At 47.3% G+C, this 23,392-nt stretch overlaps 2 protein-coding genes across 2 annotated transcripts in view; both read right to left on the bottom strand.

Moving 5' to 3' along the window:
* LOC119967993 (NACHT, LRR and PYD domains-containing protein 3-like) overlaps positions 1-23,392 on the bottom strand; it is a 33,670-nt gene that overhangs the window by 5,941 nt on the left and 4,337 nt on the right. Inside the window, exons 2-5 of the mRNA XM_038801093.1 lie at positions 17,296-19,084; positions 14,451-14,537; positions 2,404-2,574; positions 182-352 (exon numbers count right to left, since the gene is read on the bottom strand). Of these exons, the coding sequence (XP_038657021.1) occupies positions 182-352; positions 2,404-2,574; positions 14,451-14,537; positions 17,296-19,084 (2,218 nt within the window). The remainder of the gene's footprint in view (positions 1-181; positions 353-2,403; positions 2,575-14,450; positions 14,538-17,295; positions 19,085-23,392) is intronic.
* LOC119967815 (zinc finger protein 235-like) overlaps positions 18,956-23,392 on the bottom strand; it is an 86,079-nt gene continuing 81,642 nt past the window's right edge. The window contains exon 6 of the transcript XR_005461075.1: positions 18,956-19,084. The gene's annotated coding sequence lies outside the window, so the exon portion shown is untranslated. The remainder of the gene's footprint in view (positions 19,085-23,392) is intronic.

The following is a 23,392-nucleotide window of genomic DNA, read 5'->3' as shown; positions in this document are numbered from 1 at the left end:
AGGGTTAGGTTGGAGGTGTGGGCTTGGGTTGGCTGCTCTTTCCAAGGGCTGGTGCAGACTTTATGGGCCAAATGGCTTCCTTCTGCACTGTAAATTGTATAAATAAATATTAACAGTGCTCAAATCATGTTGTTGGATATCCAGTTATTATAAACACAATCTCACACAATCTGTTACTTACTTCAGTTTCTGTATTTTACAGTCTGGGTTCCTCAAAGCTGCAAACAGTAGTTTCACTCCTGAATCTCCCAGTTTATTATTCCCCAGGTTCAGATCGGTCAGTGACCGGTTTGTACTGAAAACAGAGACGAGATCCTCGACACCAGAATCTGTCAGAGTGTTATTGTATAACCTTTGAATCAGATTGAGAAAAACAACAGGAATCAGAGTGAATCTCCAGTGATTGAAAGATCAATATTAATAACAATGAGAATGAACACTGCCTTTCAGAACAACTTTCAAATCTAGAAGCAAAGTACAAATGATGCTCTGATGTGATATCTGAATAAATTATTGTGCAAATACTCAGAAGGTTCAGCAGATTTTCCAGCCCACTTACTGCTGGGTGGAATCTGCGATGGGAGTGGGAAATCCCACAGGATGCCGAAATCGCATTTCATGCTGAAGTAAAGCTCGGCATGCACCTGTAGGAGCCCAGTTGGCTGCATCGCTCGGGGAGGGAGGGTCATGCCCAGACAGGTCCAGGGGCCAGTGCCAGGGGAGTATTCTCCAGATGGTGAGTGCTTGGTGGGGTGGGGGAGTGTTCTAAGGGGTGTTCCATGGGCTGCCTTCCGTGGGTCTGGAATTGTGTTGTGGAGGGGGGTTGTTCTGTGGGAGGTGGGAGGGGTGTTGGTGGGGGGGGGGGTGCGTGTTCTAATTTTTTGTACATTGGTGGCCTTTAAAAAGTGCGCCCTGATCATTAAGAAATTAATTTGCTGGTGGGGTGGGCTGAATCTGAGTCCACCCCGCCAAGCGTTACATCGTGGGCTCACTCCTACCCTTTGTTGCTCCATCAGGTTAACAATACAATGGAGAAAACGGGCGGCTCCTCCTCCTCAAAGGTGGATGGCTGTAGCCCAATCAAAGCAGCTCTTGATGTGGGAGCAGTGCACTTTCCAACACATCCTTCAGACGACTCCATGTAACCAGTGATGGACAAAAGAACCACTGTTGTTTGATCAGCAGAGGCTCTCCTGTGTTCATCCATCAGGACACTAACTCTAACACTAACTAAGTCCCCATCGCGATCTGCATTTCCACCAACCTTTGTGTCATCTGCAAAATTCCCAATCAGACCAGTTACATTTTCATTCACAAAATGTATATACAGTATACAACAGCAAAGGTCCCAGCACTGATCCCTGCTGAACACCACTAGTCACAGCCCTCCATTCAGGAATGCACCCTTCCACTGCTACCCTCTGTCTTCTAAGACCATGCCAATTCTATATCCATCTTGCCAGCTCATCTCTAATCCCATGTGACTTCACCTTCTGTACCAGTCTGCCATGAGGGACCTTGTCAAAGGCCTTACTAAAATCCATGTAGACAACATCCACTGCCCTACCTTCATCAATCATCTTTATCACTTCCTCAAAAAACTCTATCAAGTTCGTGAGACACAACCTCCCCTTCACAAAACCATGCTCCCTCTCGTTATTACTTCCACTTGCTTCCAAATGGGGGTAAATCCTATCTCGAGAACCCTCTCCAATCATTTCCCTACCACTGATGTCAAGATCACCAGCCTGTAAATCCCTGGATTATCTTTGCGAACCTTCTTAAACAGAGGAACAACATTAGCTAGTCTCCAGTCCTCTGGGACCTCACCTGTCGCCAGTGAGGATAAAAAGATTTGTGTCAAGACATTTCTTACTTTTGACTCTTCTGCACTCAATTAAAGGACTCTGGAACCTGCTGCATTACACCTTTCTCACCCAGCCCAAGTAGGAAGGTAGGGTGAGGAAGGTGTGGTTAGATTTCAGAGTAAATAGAAGGCAGTACGGTGGCTCAGTGGTTAGCATTGCTGCCTCACAGCACCGTGGTCCCAGGTTCGTCCCGGCTCTGGGTCACTGTCTGTGTGGAGTTAGCATTCTCCCTGTGTTTGCATGGGTTTCACCCCCACAACCCAAAGGGTAGGTGGATTGGTCACGCTAAATTGCCCCTTAATTGGAAATAATGAATTGGGTGCTCTAAATTTAAAAAAGAGAGAAAAAAAATGATTTCAGAGTAAATAATGAGAAGTAGATCGACAATCTGACTCTGATTGTCACTCCATGGAAGTTATGGCCCTTTAATACTGACACTGATAATAATTGACAGTGTTTATTTATTACTGTAATAATAGTACATTGTTAGGAATCAAGTTATTATAAATACAATCTCACACAGTCTGGTACTTACTCCAGGATCTGTATTTTACAATCTGGATTCCTAAGAGTCACAGACAGTAGTTTCACACCTGAATCTCCCAGGTTATTATCACTCAGATTCAGGTCTGTCAGTGACTGGTTTGTACTGAGCACGGAGGCGAGATCTTCAGCACAAGAATATGTGAGAGTGTTATCATTCAGCCTGGATTCAGATGGATAAACATAACAGGAATCAGGGGACATCCCCGTGTTTTAAAGAACACTATAACAACAATAATAATGGAGATTGTGAAATATTCCAGAAACAGAACTTTAAAAATACAAAAGCAAAATACAAATGACACCATAATTGCGAAAGATAAATAATCTTCGGGAAATATTCAATGGGTCTGACAGTATCTGTGAAGGGAGAAACAGTATATGTTTCAGTTTGATGAGCTTACATTAGAACTGGGAAATGGCAGTGAATGGACAGGTTTTAAGCAACAGGGAAGTGGGGGAGAAGCAGGAAAGAACAATATGAAAGTGCAGGTATGACTCAAGTGACAAAAGTGGTGATGGTGCAGGACAAAGCACAGCACTCCGGACCATAAACCTGTATCAATACTGTGTAGGGTTGGAGCGTTGATAGTTAAGAAATGGAGTGCATGCTGGGGGAAAAGATAACGGCTATGAATGCTGTCCACAACGTTAAGTTTAGAGCCTTACATGTGAATTAAGGATTAAATTGAAGTTGGTAGAAAAGAAATGCTACCCCGTCACTGCCAATTCCCAGTCAGGAGTACTGGCTGTCAGAAGCATGTCAGCTTCTCTGTGAAGGGTCCTCTCAGTCAGTGTTGACCCCTGAACTGCCACAACTGCGCGGTCACATGCAGGAGGCATCTCTGTGGTGCCAAAATGCACAATCACACTCTCAGCAAAATAGGATGGTGTGTGCCTTTGATGGGTGAGTAACAATGGAAATCTATGTATTTGTAGAAGAGAAGCCTATGGGAAGACAGGTGGCAGCATCCAGATCTTCCTATTGTTACGTCCAAAGAAGACAAAGTGCTGGAGCTGGGAGTCCTGGAGACAAGGTGGGAAATCGATGATAGTGAATTAAGTTGTGGAGCTGTGAGAGTGAGGGGTCAGATGAATGGGCGTGGGAGGCCGTCAGATGAGCTCAAGATATAGTGTTGAAATGTCCATTACTGGTCAAATAGAGATGTCTGAAGGATGTGTTGGAACCTTCTAATCACTCATCTCTCTCTCACAATTCAAAGGCTATGGTGACTGGAGAACAGCAGTCCATCACTGAGGAGGAGGGGACCTGAGGGTTCATTGTCTCCTTATTCCCCCGAACCCTCGGCACACAAATCTGTGGCACTGACAGTGAGAAATAACAGGAGTCAGAGTAAAGGCAGTTTTTGTAAAGGTCCACAACTTCCATTCACCCAGTTCTCAGGATTATATTTCAAATGCCCTCAAAGTTCTGTTAGGCCTTCAATGGGAACCATCTCATACTCCAAATTTAATTGAAAACTTCAGATGGCTCTGACCGTCTTGCAGGTCCAACACCCTGAATATGGCCATCAAGGGGACTAGGTTCCAAGTCCACATGCAAGATCGCCGACATGGTGCTGAAAAACAGCCTCCAAAATTTCTCCAACTTTGGGCAGGACCAGAACATTTGTACATGACTAGCTGGGACCCTCCCACACCATTCACAAATATTCTCTATCCCCTCAAACTGGCTCATCCTCGACTTTGTCAGGTGCACCTTTAACTGTATCAACCCCTTACGGAAGTACAATGACCGGAGTTACGCAGCTAGGGGGGCCCCCAGCTTGTGTGGGTGGGGGGGATTGAAGATGGGGGGATACCGGGTTGCTGCTGGAATGGCCAAGAAGGAGCTGGAGCATGCAGAGGGGATCAGGATGCCGGTCTGTCGCTGTGGGGAACGGGCTGAGCGGGGGGCGCGGGCACGTGGCGGATTACGGAAGGGTGATGGCTAGTCGACGGGGGAGGGGGGCGGGGGTAGTAGATGCTGAGTACTCAGCGATAGCCATTTCTGACCATGCCCCGCATTGGGTGGACCTCGAGCTGGGGAGGAGAGGGACCAGCGCCCGTTGTAGCGCTTGGAGGTGGGGCTGCTGGCGGACGAGGATGTGAGAGGGTGGATTCGAGGATGCATCGAGAGGTACCTGGAGGCCAACGATAATGGGGAGGTCCGAGTGGGGATGGTCTGGGAGGCGCTGAAGGCGGTGGTTCGGGGGGAGTTGATCTCCATTCGGGCCCACACGGAGAGAGGGGAGCAGAGAGAAAGGGAGAGATTGGTGGGGGAGATGGTGAGGGTGGACAGGAGGTATGCAGAGGCCCCAGAGGAGGGATTGCTGAGGGAGCGGCGCAGCCTTCGTGCTGAGCTCGACTTGTTGACCACCAGAAAGGCGGAGGCTCAATGGAGAAAGGCTCAGGGTGCGGTGTACGAGTATGAGGAGAAGGCGAGTAGGATGCTGGCACACCAGCTCCGTAAGAGGGATGCGGCTAGGGAGATTGGTGGAGTTAAGGACCGGGGAGGAAATGTGGTGCGAAGAGGGGTAGACATTAATGGGATCTTCAGGGACTTTTATGAGAGACTATATCGGTCCGAACTTCTGGCGGAGAAGGAGGGGATGGGGCGCTTCTTGGACCGGCTGAGATTCCCGAGGGTGGAGGAGGGACGGGTGGAGGGTCTGGGGGCGCCAGTTGAGCTTGAGGAGCTGGTTAAAGGGATAGGGAACATGCAGTCGGGGAAGGTGCCGGGTTCGGATGTGTTCCCGGTTGAATTTTACAAGGCGTATGCAGACCTGCTGGGCCTCCTGTTGGTTTGGACCTTGAACGAGGCGAGGGAGTGGGGGGGCTTTTCCCCTGACGATGTCTCGGGCGCTGATCTCCTTGATCCTTATGCGAGACAGGGATTCCCTGCAGTGTGGGTCATACAGGCCGATCTCACTGCTGAATGTGGACGCCAAGTTGTTGGCAAAGATCTTAGCCACGAGGATAGAAGATTGTGTGCCGCAGGTTATCCACGAGGATCAAACGGGGTTTATGAAGGGGAGGCAGCTGAACATTAATATATGGAGGCTCTTGAATGTTATTATGATGCCGGCGGTGGAAGGGGAGGCGGAGATAGTGGTGGCGCTAGATGCGGAGAAGGCCTTTGATAGGGTCGAATGGGGTACTTGTGGGAGGTGCTGGAAAGGTTCGGGCTTGGGAAAGGGTTTGACAGTTGGGTGAGGCTGTTGTATGAGGCCCCGATGGCGAGTGTGGCCACGAATAAGAGGAGGTTGGAGTATTTCCGACTATACCGAGGGACGAGGCAGGGGTGTCCCCTGTCCTCCCAACTTTTTGGGCTGGCAATTGAACCCCTGGCTCTGGCGCTGAGGGAGTCGGGGGATTGGAGGGGGCTGGTCCAGGGTGGGGAGGAGCACCGAGTGTTGCTCTATGCGGATGACCTATTGTTGTATGTGGCGGACCCGGTGGGGGGGAATGCCGGTGGTGATGGGGATTCTCCGGGAATTTGGGGATTTCTCAGGGTATAAGCTTAACTTTGGGAAAACTTAGAGTCACAGACAGACTCTCGGCGGTTGTGGCAAGGACTAAACAACATAACGGGCTACAAAGCGAAGCCGAGCAGTATCTCTGGCAGCAGCGCACCCCTCCCCGATGAACTTAATGCATTCTATGCTCGGTTTGAGCAGGTAACCAACAATCCGCTGTCGAGTGCCCCAGCAGCCCATAATTCACCCATACCCACCATCACAGTTTCCGAAGTCAGATCGGCCTTCCTGAAAGTGAACCCACAGAAGGCAATGGGCCCGGACGGGATCCCAGGTCGTGCACTCAGAGCCTGCGCATACCAGCTGGCAGAGGTAATCACAGACATCTTTAACCTATCCCTACTCCACTCCGCGGTCCCCACCTGCGTACTTAGCCCCCTACTCTACTCCCTGTACACACACGACTGCGTGGAAAAACTTGTTTCCAACTCCATCTACAAGTTTGCTGACAATACGACCATAGTGGGCTGGATCTCGAATACCGGCGAGTCCGAATACAGGAGGGAGATAGAGAACCTAGCGGAGTGGTGTAACGACAACAATCTCTCCCTCAATGCCAGCAAAACTAAAGAGCTGGTCATCGACTTCAGGAAGCAAAGTACTGTACACACCCCTGTCAGCATCAACGGAGCCGAGGTGGAGATGGTTAGCAGTTTCAAATTCCTAGGGGTGCACATCACCAAAAATCTATCCTGGTCCACTCACGTCAACGCTATCACCAAGAAAGCACAACAGCGCCTATACTTCCTCAGGAAACTAAGGAAGTTCGGCATGTCCACATTAACCCTTACCAACTTTTACAGATGCACTATAGAAAGCATCCTATCGGGCTGCATCACAGCCTGGTATGGCAACTGCTCGGCACAGGACCGCAAGGAACTTCAGAGAATCGTGAATACCGCCCAATCCATCACACGAACCTGCCTCCCATCCATTGATTCCATCTACACCTCCCGCTGCCGGGGTAAAGCGGGCAGCATAATCCAGGAACCCTCCCACCCTGCTTACTCACTTTTCCAACTTCTTCCATCGGGCAGGTGATTCAGAAGTCTGAGAACACACATGAACAGACTCAAAAACAGCTTCTTCCCCACTGTCACCAGATTCCTAAATGACCCTCTTATGGACTGACCTCATTAACACTACACCCTGTATGCTTCAACCGATGCCAATGCTTATGTAGTTACATTGTATATGTTGTGTTGCCCTATTATGAATTCTCATGTATTTTCTTGAATTTTGTTTAATTCCCTTTTCTAATGATCTGTTGAGCTGCTTGCAGAAAAATACTTTTAACTGTACCTCGGTACACGTGACAATAAACAAATCCAATCCAATCTAAAAGCGAGATGTTTGTGGGACCAGGAGAGGGGGATTGGGAGGCTCCCACTGAAAAGGGCGGAGAGGAGCTTCAGGTACTTGGGGGTTTAGGTGGCCAGGAGTTGGGGGGCCTTGCATAAGCTAAACCTCACAAGGCTGGTGGAGCAAATGGAGGAGGAGTTTAAGAGGTCGGACATGCTGCCGCTGTCTTTGGCGGGTAGGGTGCAGTCAGTCAAGATGACGGTGCTCCCGAGGTTTCTGTTCCTGCTGGTAAAATTCTAGAATCGATCGTTAAGGATGAGATTTCTAAATTCTTGGAAGAGCAGGGTCGGATTAGAACAAGTCAACATGGATTTAGTAAGGGGAGTTCGTGCCTGACGAACCTGTTAGAATTCTTTGAGGAGGTGACAAGTAGGTTAGACCAGGGAAACCCAGTGGATGTGGTCTATCTGGATTTCCAAAAGGCCTTTGATAAGGTGCCACACAGGAGGCTGCTGAGTAAGGTGAGGTCCCATGGTGTTCGAGGTGAGCTACTGGCATGGGTTAAGGATTGCCTGTCTGACAGAAGGCAGAGAGTTGGGATAAAAGGTTCTTTTTCGGAATGGCAGCCGGTGACCAGCGGTGTCCCACAGGTTTCAGTGTTGGGGCCGGATTAATGATCTGGATGAAGGGACTGGGGGCATTCTAGCGAAGTTTGCCGATAATACAAAGTTAGGTGGTCAGGCAGGTAGTGCTGAGGAAGTGGGGAGGCTGCAGAAGGATCTAGACAGTTTGGGAGAGTGGTGCAGGAAATGGCTGATGCAATTCAACGTGAGAAAATGTGAGGTCTTGCACTTTGGAAAAAAGAATCCAAGCATAGACTACTTTCTAAATGGTGAGAAAATTCATAATGCCAAAGTACAAAGGGATCTGGGAGTGCTAGTCGAGGATTCCCTAAAGGTAAACATGCAGGTTGAATCCGTGATTAAGAAAGCGAATGCAATGTTGTCATTTATCTCAAGAGGGTTGGAATATAAAAGCAGCGATGTGCTACTGAGCCTTTATAAGGCTCTGGTTAGGCCCCATTTGGAGTACTGTGTCCAGTTTTGGGCCCCACATCTCAGGAAGGACATACTGGCACTGGAGCGTGTCCAGCGGAGATTCACACGGATGATCCCTGGAATGGCGGGTCTAACATATGAGGAACGGCTGAGGATCCTGGGATTGTATTCATTGGAGTTTAGAAGGTTAAGGGGAGATCTAATAGAAACTTACAAGATAATACATGGCTTAGAAAGGGTGGACGCAAAGAAACTGTTTCCGTTAGGCGAGGAGACGAGGACCCGTGGGCACAGCCTTAGAATTAGAGGAGGTAAATTCAGAACAGAAATGCGGAGACATTTCTTCAGCCAGAGAGTGGTGGGCCTGTGGAATTCATTGCCGCGGAGTGCAGTGGAGGCCGGGACGCTAAATGGCTTCAAGGCAGAGATAGATAAATTCTTGATGTCGCGAGGAATTAAGGGCTACGGGGAGAATGCTGGTAGGTGGAGTTGAAATGCCCATCAGCCATGATTGAATGGCGGAGTGGACTCGATGGGCCGAATGGCCTTACTTCCACTCCTATGTCTTATGGTCTTATGGACCAGTACACATGTTCAGGGATAAGAGAGCCTTGAAGTCAAGGGAGGCAAGTGTCTACTCGAGGGAGGGGATAACTTGGAAGACTACTGGAAGGGGAGGGGGAAGAGGGAAAACACTGAAGGCTACTGCCGGAGTTGGCGAGGAAAGAGAGAGGGCGGGTGGGGCGGGGCGGGAGGTATTGAAGATGAGCAGCGGTGAGGGCAACACTGAATGCTGTTGGGGGTAGGGTGAGGAGACTGACAGCTGCTGCAGGAAGAGGGAAAAGTCTGAAGACTGTTGGGATAGGGGACAATACTGGAAGCTGAAGGCAACACTGGCAGAATCAACAGTACAGGACAGTACAGTCCAGAAGCCAAAGTCACCTCAGGCCCAGGATGAACAGGACAAAATGATACAATTGAACTGTATCACCCCCCCACCCCCCCCCCCAAGGATGGCCCAGTTGAAATCAAACTTCAACAGTCACTCCCTTAAAATGTCCATAGGAACCACCATATCATCTACGTGCTCCATTTTCCAATGTATAAATGGATGTGTTAATCAAAGTAGCCACCGAAGAACAACATCTGGCAAACCTGGTAGAAGTTCTACGATGATTATCCATTGCGGGTGTCAGCCTTAAGTGGGAAAAGCGTGTGTTTCAGTTGGCAGAGGTAGCATAGCTCAGGAACTGCATCGATAAAGACAGGTTGCACACTGTCGACGACAAAGAAAGGTCATAAAAGGGACACTGATCCGCGAAATATGACAGAGCTGAAATCATTCCGAGGCCTCATTAATTATTACAGAAATTCATCCCCACCTTGACTATTTTACTGGCACCCCTGTACGCACAGTTCAAGAAGCAGCAGGGGTAGTCGTGGCAGGTGCCAGAAGATGAAGCATTCACAAAAGTGAAACCCAGCTGCTGTCATCCAACATCTTGGCCAACTACAATCCACAAGAGATGGATTGTGGATTGTGGATCACCCCACCCCCAACAGCATTCAGTGTTGCCCTCACCGCTGCTCAGCTTCAATACCTCCTGCCCCGCCCCACCCGCCCTCTCTCTTTCCTCGCCAACTCCGGCAGTAGCCTTCAGTGTTTTCCCTCTTCCCCCTCCCCTTCCACAATCACAATCCTCCGGAGATGTGATGCCTCACCGTACAGAGCAGGGGCAGTCCTCTCCCATCGATGGGACAATGGCACCAAGGCACCAATTGCATATGCATCACGACTCTATGAACAAGTCGAAAAAGGAGGGACTGGCTATGATAATTGAAGTAAAGAAATTCCATCCATATGTCCACGGCCGACAGTTACAATAATCACAGACCATAAAGCCCTGTTGGGCCTCTAAAGGAGGACAAAGCGATCCCTCCATCTCCTTGGCTCAGATCCAACATTGGACACTATTATTGGGTACTCCTGGCAAGTACATCGTCAACATCCTTAGTCGCCTGTCGATGCCCACAATCTTTGCCACTCGGCCAGGAATGGAAGAAGTCATAATGACACAAAATTTCCTGAATATCCTGCCTGCATCTGCAAAACAAGCCCAGGCGTGTACCCAAAAGGACCCATGCATTCAAAACTGTGCCACATGATCCTAAGTGGAAGAATTTGAGAACCCAACAGAAAATATGAAGCCCTCCCCATCCAAACTCCAAGAATTGAGCGTGGTAGGTGGCATCATCCCAGGGGGAACCTGAGTAGTCGTCCTCTGCCCAGGTCAGCGCCCAATCTTGACCGAGCTACAAAACAGTCATCCAGGGGTCTCCAAGATAAAGATGTTTGTAGGGAGCTACACCTGGTGGCCCAGGCTTGGTACTGACATTGAGTATCTGGTGAAACTGTGCTCTTTGTGTCAGTACAACCAGAAGCTCCCACCTTCGTCCTTGCTGCATCCATGGGCATGGCTGGGAAGACTTTGGGTTCGGATATATGTGGAGTTCGCTGGGCCGTTCATGGGATCGATGTTCTTAATCTTGGCTGGCACCCATCATAAGTGGATGAACACACAAGATGTCCTCCACAACTCGAACATTACCGTAGAGAAACTCGGGCAATCTTTATGCGTTAATGGGATACTGGAAGTCATGTCAGACCACGGTACCCCCCTTCACCAGTGGAGAATTCCAGGCATTTGTGAAGTTCAAAGAGATTAAACATGTCCAAATGGTGCCATACTATCTATCTTCCAATGGCATGGCTGAACGGGCAGTCCAAACATTTAGAAACAGCATGAAGAAACTGACCACTGGTTCTCTCAACACCAAATTGGCCCTGTCCTTCTTCAATTACAGGACCATGCCGCACACCAGAACAGGAGTCACACTTGGACAGCTGCTTTTAGGCCATCCACCCTAGTCCAGACTCAGCCTATTGTTTCCAGTCTATAAAATAAATTTTTACATGCCAAGACCCAACAGGACCTTCAAGGCTGGAGACACAGTCTTTGTACGTAACTTTAGAGATAGATCTTCTTGGATCCCAGGAGTTATGGGAAAGACTGGCCCCATTTCGTACAAGGTCAAGACTAAAGAGAAGGCCATAAAGTCCTGCCCTATTGAAACTACTCTGGATGGGACAATGCCCTCAATGTCTAATGTGCTCACTGCTCAATCAGTAGAAAACGTGAGTCATTCCCCTAGAGGGCAGAGACTCGGGATAGAAATGGAGACTGAGACAACTGACCATCAGCCGGAGATCAGCACCAAAGAGGAGCCCCCATCAGTGGCTTTTCAATGCTCTGCCAGGAAGCGACTATCCCCCTTCTGCTTCACGTCCCCCGATCCAGCTCCACTGATGGTTAACCCAAGGCCATATGCCAAGATGCGAAGGAGGCCTCATTGCCATGGGAGTTATGATCTGGACTTAGAGGAGAGAGGAATGCAATAACCCTCAAGAGGACCACTTATTTATCGCCCTGTGGAGCACGTAGAATACAGGGTCCTGTGGTAGCGGGCGGAGGCCAACCCAACTGGGACACGTTTTAATGCTACTGCCAGAACCGGACCGAGAGTTCTGATAATTCCGGGCAGGGATATTTGTGTTGTTTGCCATGGCAGCGGCTTTATCTTTTGAGTTTAAATAAACCTATTTAGCCTTCTTCTTTGTGTCTCCTGGATTATTACACCTATGTTGTAGCTTCATCAGGTTGTCCCCTCATTTTTAGGTATGGTGCTACTCCTGGCATGACCTACTGCACTCTTCAGTAAACCAGGGTTGATTGCTTGGTGGTCATAATAGAATGGGCGATATGTAAAGTCAGGAGATTACAGATTGTGATTCAGTGGTTAAGTACAATTCTGCTGCTGCTGATGGCCTATAGCTCACAGATGCCCAGTTGCTAGATCGGTTTGACATCTATCTCATGCAGCACGGTGGTAGTGTACCAGCCTCCCCGAACAGGCGCCGGAGTGTGGCGACTGGGGGCTTTTCACAGTAATTTCATTTGAAGCCTACTTGTAACAATAAGTGATTTTCATTTTCAGTTTTTCATTTTCATTCAACATGATGGAGGGTATCTTCAATATGAAGTTAGGACTTTGTCTTCACAAGAACGATGTGGTGCTTATTCCGATTGATACTGTGGTGCTTATTCCGATTGATACTGTGGTGCTTATTCCGATTGATACTATCATGGCAGATGCATCTGCGGCAGGTAAGTTGGTGAAGGTGAGGTCAAATATGAGTATCCCTCTTAGAGGTTGCTTCATCACCTTCCACAGACATGAATAGAAGTTATATATTTTTGGACTCGGCCTATGTAGTTTATGCTGGTGCTATAGAACCACGCTTTGTGATAGACATTGAAATCTCTCACCCACTGTACTTTTGCCACCCTCAGTGCTTCCTCCAAGTGGTGTTCAACATGAATAAGTACTGATTTATCAGCCGATGTAATTTGCTGGAGATTCCCGACTCCATGCTTGGCAGGATGCCATGAGCTGACTCATTCTGGGGTCGATGTTGTGGGCTCCCAGGGCAACTCCCTCCTGACTGCATACCATTGTGCTGCCACGTGCTGGGTCTTTCCTGCCTGTGAGAAACGATATTCATGGGGATGGAGATGGTGTTGATGGGATCATAATCGGCAAGGTGTGATTCCATGAGGATAGCTTTGTCAGTCTGTTGCTTGCCTTATGTGTGGGAAAGCTCTCTCTGAATTTTGGCACAATCCGTCAGGGTAAACAGGGTTTCATATCCGGTGCCTGGGTGGATACCGAGTGGTCTGTCTGGTTTGATTTTTCTAGTGTCACAAGTAGGCTTACATTAACACTGCAATGAAGTTACTGTGAACACCCCCTATTCGCCACATTCCGGCGCCTGTTCGGTACACTGAGGGAGAATTCAGAAAGTCCAATTCACCTAACAAGCACGTCATTTGGGACTTGTGGGAGGAAACTGGAGCACTCAGAGGAAACCCACACAGACACGGGGAGAACGTGCAGACTCCGCACAGACCCAAGCCGGGGATCGAACTTGGGACTCTGGCGTTGTGAAGCAACAATGCTAACCACTGTTCTACCGTGTCACCCATCTGTCTGGTTTGATTTTGAAGGGTTCGAGATCTAGGTTTCATCCAATTGGGTTGGTCATAACAGACTCTATTTTGGACACCACATCAAGACCAGACACAGTTTAGAGAACTTTGCTTCTTACCTGCCCGAAGACGTAACTCAGGGCCATTTGACAATGCTTTTTGTTTTGTGAACATTTGTCCCATTCGCCTTCAGAGATAACTATGGCATTTTAGACAGAAACTTCATTAACTCTGGCTTCATTAACATCTGTCCTGTGGGAAAGTAACATAACCCATAACATACATGACCGCCATCTGAAATAACAGAACTGAGAACTCACTGTCAGCACCAACAGTTCCCTTCCTTCTAAGATTTTAAGCTAGAAAGGCTTCCTTTAAACCAAACGCTGGCTGTGATCATTGATAATTTAAGACTTGAGACCAGATTAACATGACACAAAAGACAAAACAATCATCACCGAAGGTTTACTTCTTCAAGGGAGCGAGACTACTCACATGCATTATCAGCGGATGGAATAATCAATAGAGGACTGCAGATGCCCGGGAGGGGGGAACCACAGAATCGCAGATGCTCATTATATGCTATCTTAGTACTGCTACAAAGAAGCAATTATTCTAGCCTTGCATTATCACAGACTTTGTAACAGTATGTGTGTAATGGTACAATCTTTACATTATTATTGAACACTATGTATGAAATAAAAGTAAGAGACTGGTGTGAAATGTCATATTATAAACTGTGACTATTGTCATACACATATAATAATAATAATTATAATTATTATTGTATATTCACTCTGTATAACCTTTATAAATTGTGATTATGGCAACACATTTATTATGAGAACTCACTTTGTGTAAACTTAAGTAGAATTTGAATTATAATCTTTCTATATTGTAATCTTTGTAACATTATTACTGTTTGGAATGATAATGTTCAGTGTTTATTAATGACACTTGCTGATGCAAATAATAATTTAGTGTCAGGCATCCAGTTGTTATAAACACAATGTCACACAGTCTGGTACTTACTCCAGTTTCTGTATTTTGCAGTCTCGATTCCTCAGAGCCGTAGACAGTAGTTTCACTCTTGAATCCCCCAGATTATTGTGACTCAGACTGGATAGAAAGAATGAGAAACACATTAAAACGGGCTGAACTTTCACCATGGAGGCAAGAAACAAGAGCTGGTTTTATTCTCGAGTCAGGAACCCAGCACCAGTGGGAAACTGATAAAAGTTATGATTTTCACAGGGGTCACCATTAACTGGAATGGAGATCGGTTTCTTGCTTACTTCGATCCTGTGGGGGTGGGAATGGAGGCAAATAAGTGAGGACTCATTTAGACCCACATGCCAACCATCACTGAGGCTGCATGTTATCCCGAGGGAAGGGAGTGCAGTTGGCGTCAAAGCCTCCACAGCACGAGAGAGAAGTGAGATGTCACACGGAAAGCAGAAGCTTCAAACCTTAAGTGTCAAAAAAGATTTTCAACCTTTTGATTGGATTCAGTTAAGATCCTGTCCCTCCCCATGTCTGCCTGATGCTTTTTGCCAGATCCAGAATCAGCAGCTTGAAATTGACATGTTGCTCGGCACCAGCAACCTTGACATCTCCACCCAGCTCTGTCCCATCTTCAGAAGACCTAAAAGTTGGCCCATTGAGTCAAAACACCGGTCTGATTCAAATCATATACCCAATATCAAAGGAATAATGGAAGTAACATCAGAAATCAATGCAGAGATTTTACTGCCACTGAAAAATCAATTTTTAAAAATTAATTTATGGGATATGGACATCGCTGGTTAGGCCAGCATATATTTCCCATCCCTAGGTGCCCTTCAGAAAGTGGTAGTGGGTTGCCTTCTTGAACTACTGTCGTCCTCAAGGTGTAGGCACAATTGGCGGTCATTTGATTTTTCGTCAATAATGTATCATAGGCGATATTGGATCACTCGCCCATACTTCACCTCACCCCATTGTCCTTTCGATTAAATGGGAACAAAAGTAGTGAGCAGTGTAAATTCATGAACAATTCATGATCACTGGTTTAACTACTGGTGAAAACCACTTTCACTCCTCTTAATACTTCCATTTTGTTTGATTGTTCACAAGGTGAGGATGTCAATGGCCAGGCCAGCATTTATTACCCATTGCACAATAAATGCTGGCTGAGCCAGCGATGCCCACATCCCCTGAACAAATACAGTAAGATCAAAATTGTGAGAAATTTTAAATAATTAGACCTGAAAAAGTTTTGCTGCGTAATTATCATACTTTAAGGGGCTGGATTCTGCATTTTGGAGTCTAAGGGCTGACGCCAATAGAGAATCCGTAAAACTTCACGTCAGAAAAATCAGCACTGCACCTGCATTGATTCTGCAACCGGTGAGGGGCTCGTACCGGCGACGCCTGGAACACCAGCAAGACCCACAAAAAATGGTGTGGGAATCACAGGGTCCACGATGGACATTTGCAGGGCTGACCATCTGCAGGCATGCTTAAACTATACACTCCCCCCCCCCCCACCACACACACTAATCGGGGTTGAAAAGATGGGACAGGTTGTGCTGGAGCGCCGATACAGTTGATGGGTCGGCTGGGGCCAAAGGGATCACCAATATGACCCAGGGCACAGGATTATAGACGGCTGCGAGTGGCTTGCGCAGGCGCATGTCTGCCTTGCCAGCTGCGCTAATGGTGTTGCGTACCTGTCCACCCCGACCCCACAGTCCACCTCCTGGCCAACCTCCACTACTGCCCCTAGCCCTGATAGAAGCCCCCCAGGCAGTGGCATGGCTGTCGGTGAAGTATGGAGGTGCTGCATTGTAAGCCCTCGCTTTCTGTCAGCAACCACCACGCCAGGTTCACGATTTGTGAGACCACACATGGACCACGCCATCAGGACCTCGGCCCATCGGAGGAGGAGCATCATGGGTGGGCCCACTAATGAGATGCAAACGGTATTTCAACTATACGGGACGTGCGTCGCATTGACGCCATTTCCAAGGAGGCGGAGCAACGTGATTCACCGTCAGACTGGTGCCTCACATGATTTCGGTGTCGGAATCTAGTCTCCACCCGATCGTGCGCCCAATTTTGGTGTCGGCCATCGGAGAATCAGCCCATGATATGTCATTTTCCCCAACAGGAAATAGCTGATTACTTATATTATGTAGGTCTTATCGGCAGCAGTTCAATGCACCGGGGAGCCAGTTTCAATTCCGCCCTTCGGTGACCGTCTGTGTGAAGTTTGCACGTTCTCCCAGTGTCTGCGTGGGTTTCCTCCGGGTGCTCCCGTTTCCTCCCACTGTCCAAAGATGTGTAGGTTAGGTGGATTGGCTATGCTGAATTGCCCCTGGGTGTTCAAGGGTGTGCAGGTTAGGTTACAGTGTTACTGGGATAGGGCAGGTTGGTCAGGGTGTGGACCTGGGTAGAATGATATTTCAGAAGATTGTTGCAGACTCGCTGGGCCGAAGGCCTTCTTCTGCACTGTGGGGATCCTATGCTATGATTCCCTGATTATTGGTACAGCTGGCAATTTATGTGGCTAATTAACAATTTTATTTTTTTTAAAGCATTTATTTTCCGCATTGATGTTTCACATGTTTAAAATATCTATTTTCTGTTCTTCTAAACAGATTTCACTGCACCTTTTCAATCATAATTCCATAGTCAAACCAAGTTATCAGCAAGTAAACCGACAACCTATTAGCAAAGGCATCATTCCTATTTTCCAGCTTGGAATTTTACACTGTGTTCTTATCTTGTGACGTTTTTCTGACTGCCTTTTTATTCAACTGGAAGGTTTTTTTTCCATTATTAAATGGTTTTTCAAGAATGAAAACACCAGCTATGGGACCAAATAAGCAGTTACCTGAACTCCTGGCATTTGTGCAGAACGGATACAAGCTGCTGGAGTCCTTCATAATGGATGAAGCATTTTGCAAGACCAAAGTGTTTTATTGTATCACAGAGTCCAATGACATGAGATAGGACCGCACAGTCAATTGGGGTCAGTTGCAATCCTCTAAATCTAATTGATTCCACAGATCCCACTATAGCCTGAGCCAGTGCTTCATTCTGAGACTCAAACAGGTAGTGCAATGTGTTCAGGAGGTCCGTTTTATCAGTTTCTCTCACTGTGTTCGCAATCTGTCCCTTAAACTCCTCCTTCACCCAGTCAATCACTCGACAGGTAGTTTTATGATGAAACGGACCCAGAAACTCTGCCAGGGGCCACGCAGCCTGTGGGGAGGAGAGACCAGCAACAAAACGGAGAAATATCTCAAATCGTCCATCTTCTTTGCTGTGGGCTTCATGGAGTAGTTTCTGGATGTCCCCATGATCTGGAGTCAGGAACTGTGCAAGTGCAGCTACAAATTCTTGGATGGTGAGGTGTGGGAATGTGTAAACCACACTCTGGGCAGAGTCATCTCTCTCCAAAAGTTCCATCAGGAACCCAGACAGGAACTGGGAAGGTTGCAGATTGTACTTGATCAAATCTCCATTTCTAAACACAATCTTCTTCTTGGAGATTCCTGTGAAGGCCATCTCACCAAGCTTCAGTAACACATCACGGGGGCTTTCAATCTCTCGGCCATGGTTTTTCAGAATGTTGTAAATATAGTAGGAATATAGCTGGGTGATGGTCTTGGGAACTTGCTGCTGTTTCCTGTCTCTTTGTGTAAAGAAGGGACCCAGTGACAGGCCGAGGATCCAGCAGTAGGAAGGGTTGTAGCACATGGTGTACAGGATCTCGTTCTCCTCCACATATTTGAAAACGGCTGCTGCCACTGTCTGATCGTCAAAAAACTTGTTGAAATATTCCTTCCGTTCATCATCAACAAATCCAAGGATTTTAGCCCAGACACTGATCTCAGCCTTTTCCAATAAATATAATGCAGTGGGGCGGGTGGTCACTAGCACTGAACATCCTGGGAGCAGCTTGTGCTGTATTAAACTGTACACAATGTCAGACACTTCACACCAGCATTCGGGATCTGTGCACATGGACTGAGGTTCTGTATTTCTCTGATTGTCAGCAAAATCAATCCTGTCCTTGAATTCATCCAAACCGTCGAATATAAACAGCAATCCCTTTGGGTTCTTCCAGAGCTCTCCCAGAACATTCCCAAAATAAGGATACTGATCCAGTATCAGATTTTTCTGGGTTATTCTACAGTCAACAGTGTTCAAATCCCGGAATTTGAAACTGAAAACAAATTGAAAGTGTGGGTATATTTTCCCAGTAGCCCAGTCATAAACAATCTTTTGTACCATTGTTGATTTTCCAATTCCCGGTACTCCACTCACTACTGCTGAACTTCCAGATTTTAATCTATGCAATTGGTGGAAAGATTTCAAAACTCTGTGCCTGAAACTGTGGGCAAAGCTGCTCTGTAACAACTGATCAGTTTGGATTTTTTCCAGTTCTTTCCGGAGTTGTTTCTTTCTCCACTCTTCATGGTGTCGGCCTCTTGCCAGCTGTTCATGTCCTACAAGTGTCCAATCTCGAACAGTAGAAATGATCGTTAGCTCAGCGTATTGATCAACCAGCTGGAAAATCTTAACCTTCTCCTTTATGAGGACAGTGTTCACTCTCAGTGTTTCAGTTTGTGCTTCAGTTTGTGCCCGGAGTGTCTCCTTGTGTTTGTGTTGAACATCTTCAATTAGAACAGACAGAAAGTGATTTTCAATGTTAGTTATATTGAATTAAAAACTTCTCAAGACCACTTCCATTTTCAGAAAAATGTTGCAACATTAGATTTAATTCACAGCTTCAACATCGGTCCATTTAGTTATGTAAAAAATAGCGATTGGCAAGTTTGTGGGGATAGGGGACAGGTGTGCGCAAGAGAGCATGCAAATCATGTCCATATGCCCGAAGCTTAGAGGATTTTGGCAAGGTTTCGCTGATGTCATGTCCACGGTACTCAAAACAAGAGTGGTGACAAGTCCAGAAGTGGCAATCTTTGGAGTGTCGGAAGAGCCGGGAGTCCAGGGGACGAGAGAGGCAGACGTTTTGGTCTTTGCCTCCCTGGTAGCCCGGAGGCGGATACTGTTAATGTGGAGGGACACAAAGCCACCAAAATCAGAGACCTGGGTTAGCGACATGGCTGGATTTCTCAATCTTGAGAAAATAAATTTCGCCCTAAGAGAGTCAATGCTAGGGTCCGCACGGAGGTGGCAGCCGTTTGATGAATTTTGCAAGGAAATTTAAATGTCAACTGAGGCAGAAATCTAGGGGGGGGGGGGGTTTAGGCTTTTTTTCTTTGTTGGGCGTGTGAGGAATGTGTCAGGGTTGGAAATGTTTGATATGCTATGTTTATGTTGTTATTGTTATTATTATAAAAACTATAAATACTCAAATGAAATTTTTTTATTTTTTTAAATAGATATTAGAAACCTCATTTCAAGGTTAAAAACCAAGTTTTCTAATTTTTACCGAATTCTTGTACTTACTGAACAGATAGATTTCTCTGAAACTTATCTTTCCTGTTGGATGGTTATTACACTCTGTTCCGCCCTGAACTATAAACATCTCCTTCCAAATCCTCATGATGATTTTGAGTCAGTGGAGGTTCTACTGGATCAAGTTTGCTCACCTTGTGCAGAACTGGGAAACAGGGACACTAAATATATCACCTTTGCGTGGAATGTGTTGTCAACGGTTAGAATAGCTCTGCTTTACTATATCCGATCTTGGTCAGGTTATCTGGGAACTGTCTGGACTGAGAGATGGGCATACTATGTCTGGAGACCAGTTTTGTAGTTACTATACCAGATCTTAGACAGTTTTTCTGTGGTACTGTGTTAACTGGGTATGTGGTGGACTGTGATAGGGCACCTTCCAACCAACACCAATTTGACCCTGATCGGAGCTTCTCACCTCATTATTATTTTTTTTTAAAAACCCATTTTATTCAAACTTGTATCAAAGTAGGTTACAGCAAATAAACACCCTGGGAAACACTCTTCCCAACAATCAACTATATAGATTGGACAGATTTCCCCCCCCCCCCCCCCCACCCCTTGCGACGAACAGATCCTCAAACACGGTCACAAACATCCCCCACCTTTTCTCAAACTCCCCTGCTGAGCCCCTTAACTCATACTTTATCTTCTCTAACCACAGGACGTCGTACAGGTCACCCAACCAGGCTGCTACCCCCCAGTGGCGATGTCGACCGCCACCAGCAAAATTCGTCGCCGTGCAATCAGAGAGGCGAAGGCCGTGACACCGGCCTTCCTCCTCTCCATGAACTCCGGCTTCTCTAAAACCCCAAATATTACCACCATAGGGTCCGGGTCTACTCCCTCCTCCACTATCCTGGCTAAGACAGTGACCACTCCCGCCCAGAATCTCCCCAATTTTTCCCAACCTCATAACATGTGAGGGTGATACGCTGACCCCCGCCCACACCTCTCCTATTCATCTGCTACCCCCTGAAAGAACCCACGCATTCTCGCCCACGTCATGTGCACCCTTTGCACCACTTTGAACTGTATCAAGCTCATCCTTGCACAAGAGGAGGTCCCATTTACCCTTTGCAGTGCCTCATTCCATACTCCCCAATTGATCTCCATTCCCAACTCCGCTTTCCATTTCTCCTTGATCTTCACCACCCTCTCGCCTCCCTGCTCCCTCAGCCACTTATATATGTCCCCAATTCTTCCCTCCCCTTCCACATTCGGAAGCAGCAGTCACTCCAGCAGGGTATACCCCGGAAATCTAGGCAGCCCCTTCCAGACCTTTCGTGCAAAGTCCTTAACATGTGGATTCCTGGACTCACTACCCCTCGGCAGCTCTACCCTCTCCCTCAGCTCCTCCAGACTGGCAAACCCTTCCTCCAAATACAAATCCCTCACCCCACTTCCTTCCACCTCCTGTATACACTATCCATCCGTCCCCAGGCTCAAACCCATGGTTCTCGCACAGAGACATTAGCACCGACATCCCTTCCACCCCAAAATGCCTCCTCAGCTGATTCCATATCTTCCCCGTGGACTGCACCACTGGGCTCCCTGAATACCTACTCGGAGCCATTGGCAATGCTGACATCACCATAGCCCTCAAACTAGACCCCTTACAAGATTCCTCCTCCACCCTAACCGTTCTCCTTTCCACCACTGCCGTTCCTTGTCCACATTCACCGCCCAATAATAATGAAGCAAGTTTGGCAACGTCAACTGCCTCTGTAGCAGGGTCCTCCCCACACTCGGCACCTTCCCCGCCCAAAGTCAGAGATGATTGTGTCCACTGTAGCCATCTAAGATGGACACCAGTAACACAAAATGGAGAACTGCAAAGACCGCAGGGAAAAACGAACAGTAAAGAGCAAACAGCTTGCAGAAGCTTTCAGCATTCAGATACGTGCAAAAACCAGTTTCCCCACAGCTGCAGAGCCCAGGCAGCGCTGTAAATGGAAAAACGATCTGCAGACTAATGAGGTGATACCGGGACAGTCCCAGATACAATAGATACCTTTAAGTATCTATCGATACTTTCAATAGCTAAGCAGACAGGATGGCGCCAACGAAACCAGGACAATAAGCCCTAAGAACCGTCCCAGCCATCAAGGAATGACCCTAGGATAGGGGGGTTCGAATCATATCGATTGGGGAAAGACCCAATCGATCCCCAGCAGGTGAGAGAGCCCGCCCCAAGGGGCACGGACCTCTGGGGACCTATAAAAAGAAGGTCCCGCACATGGTTTGGCCTGCTGTCTCCTGTTTTGTCTCCGGCTCCTGCTGTCTCCGGTCTCCGACTCCAGCCTCCAGACTCCTGTCTTTTACACCAGGCGTCGAGCAGCAGCCATCGATCAGTAAGTGCCAATGATGATCGCTACGTGACCCAGGCATTGCTTATACTCTTGCCGACTATTAGCGAACAGAAGTTGCAGTCCAGAAAGGAACAAAGGCCTTGTTCCCTGACCTTGCTTGTTCCTACTTAGATAAGTATTAGTCGTTTAATAGTAGAAGTAAGTTAGTCTTTTAGCGTGTGCATGAGTATTTATTATAATTGTTATAATAAACTCTAATTGTTTTGGACTTACTAATCGGTGTATGACTTTATTGACTTGAACTTGACCTTAGCACTTGTGACGGTGTCTCTTCCGGCACCTGGCGACTCCAGAGCATAGAAATAAGAAACAGAGCCAAACGAGTGTTAAGCACACTGCCTCTATTGGAGGAGTGTTAAAACACTAACTTAGAACGACCAACATTTAGTGGCGACTCCGCCGGAACTCAATCAGAAGTGGCACCCCCACTCCGAGAGAACCCAGAAATTTGAATTGGAAACCTAATTGGGAAAAAGGAAAAATCTCAAGTGTTCAAGGAGTTCAAACCAATAACGATAATTCGGAAGTGTGTTTTGTGCATGCGTAACTAACAGGGTTGTAAGGTTAACCTGAGAGATTTTTCTTGCGACAAACTGTCGGAAGTTTTTTAAGCGGAACATAGTGAAACCCTTATCCGTCTTTTAAAACATTACCTGAACATCCCCTGTGCCAAATTAAGACAGAAGGAGGAAATGGCCATGCAGGCAATGGAACGCCTCATGAACCCAGAGCAGTTCTTGATCGCAGCGACCAGCAGTAGCAGAGTAAGCCAGTGTCCCGTGTGGGAGCTGGAACTCCGCAAGTATCCGAAAGGGAAAGGATGGCCCCTTTGGAATGAGTTCTGTATGAATGAGGAGACAGGTCCCGGGAGTATAGGACATACTTGGTGGGAGAACCTCTCTCAAATTCATAAGAAAAATGCTAGTAAAGCACGCAAGCCGATGGCAATCGTGTCCTGTTTGGCACAATTGCGAGGCACTGAGGAGGTCGTTCGGATGCTCCGAGCAGAGTTAGAGGAGAGAAACAGGATGAGTAAAGTGGATGTCAGGGACATAGAAAAGGAAAACCTCTAGTTGAGAGGGAAGCTGGCAGAGAAGGGTAGAGAGGTAGATGATGCCAAGAGGGCAC

The sequence above is a fragment of the Scyliorhinus canicula genome, chromosome 6 (assembly GCF_902713615.1).
Source record: "Scyliorhinus canicula chromosome 6, sScyCan1.1, whole genome shotgun sequence".
Lineage (NCBI taxonomy): Eukaryota > Metazoa > Chordata > Chondrichthyes > Carcharhiniformes > Scyliorhinidae > Scyliorhinus > Scyliorhinus canicula.
The sequence above is the reverse complement of the archived record's forward strand: the minus strand, read 5'-3'. Positions and strand labels throughout refer to the sequence as shown.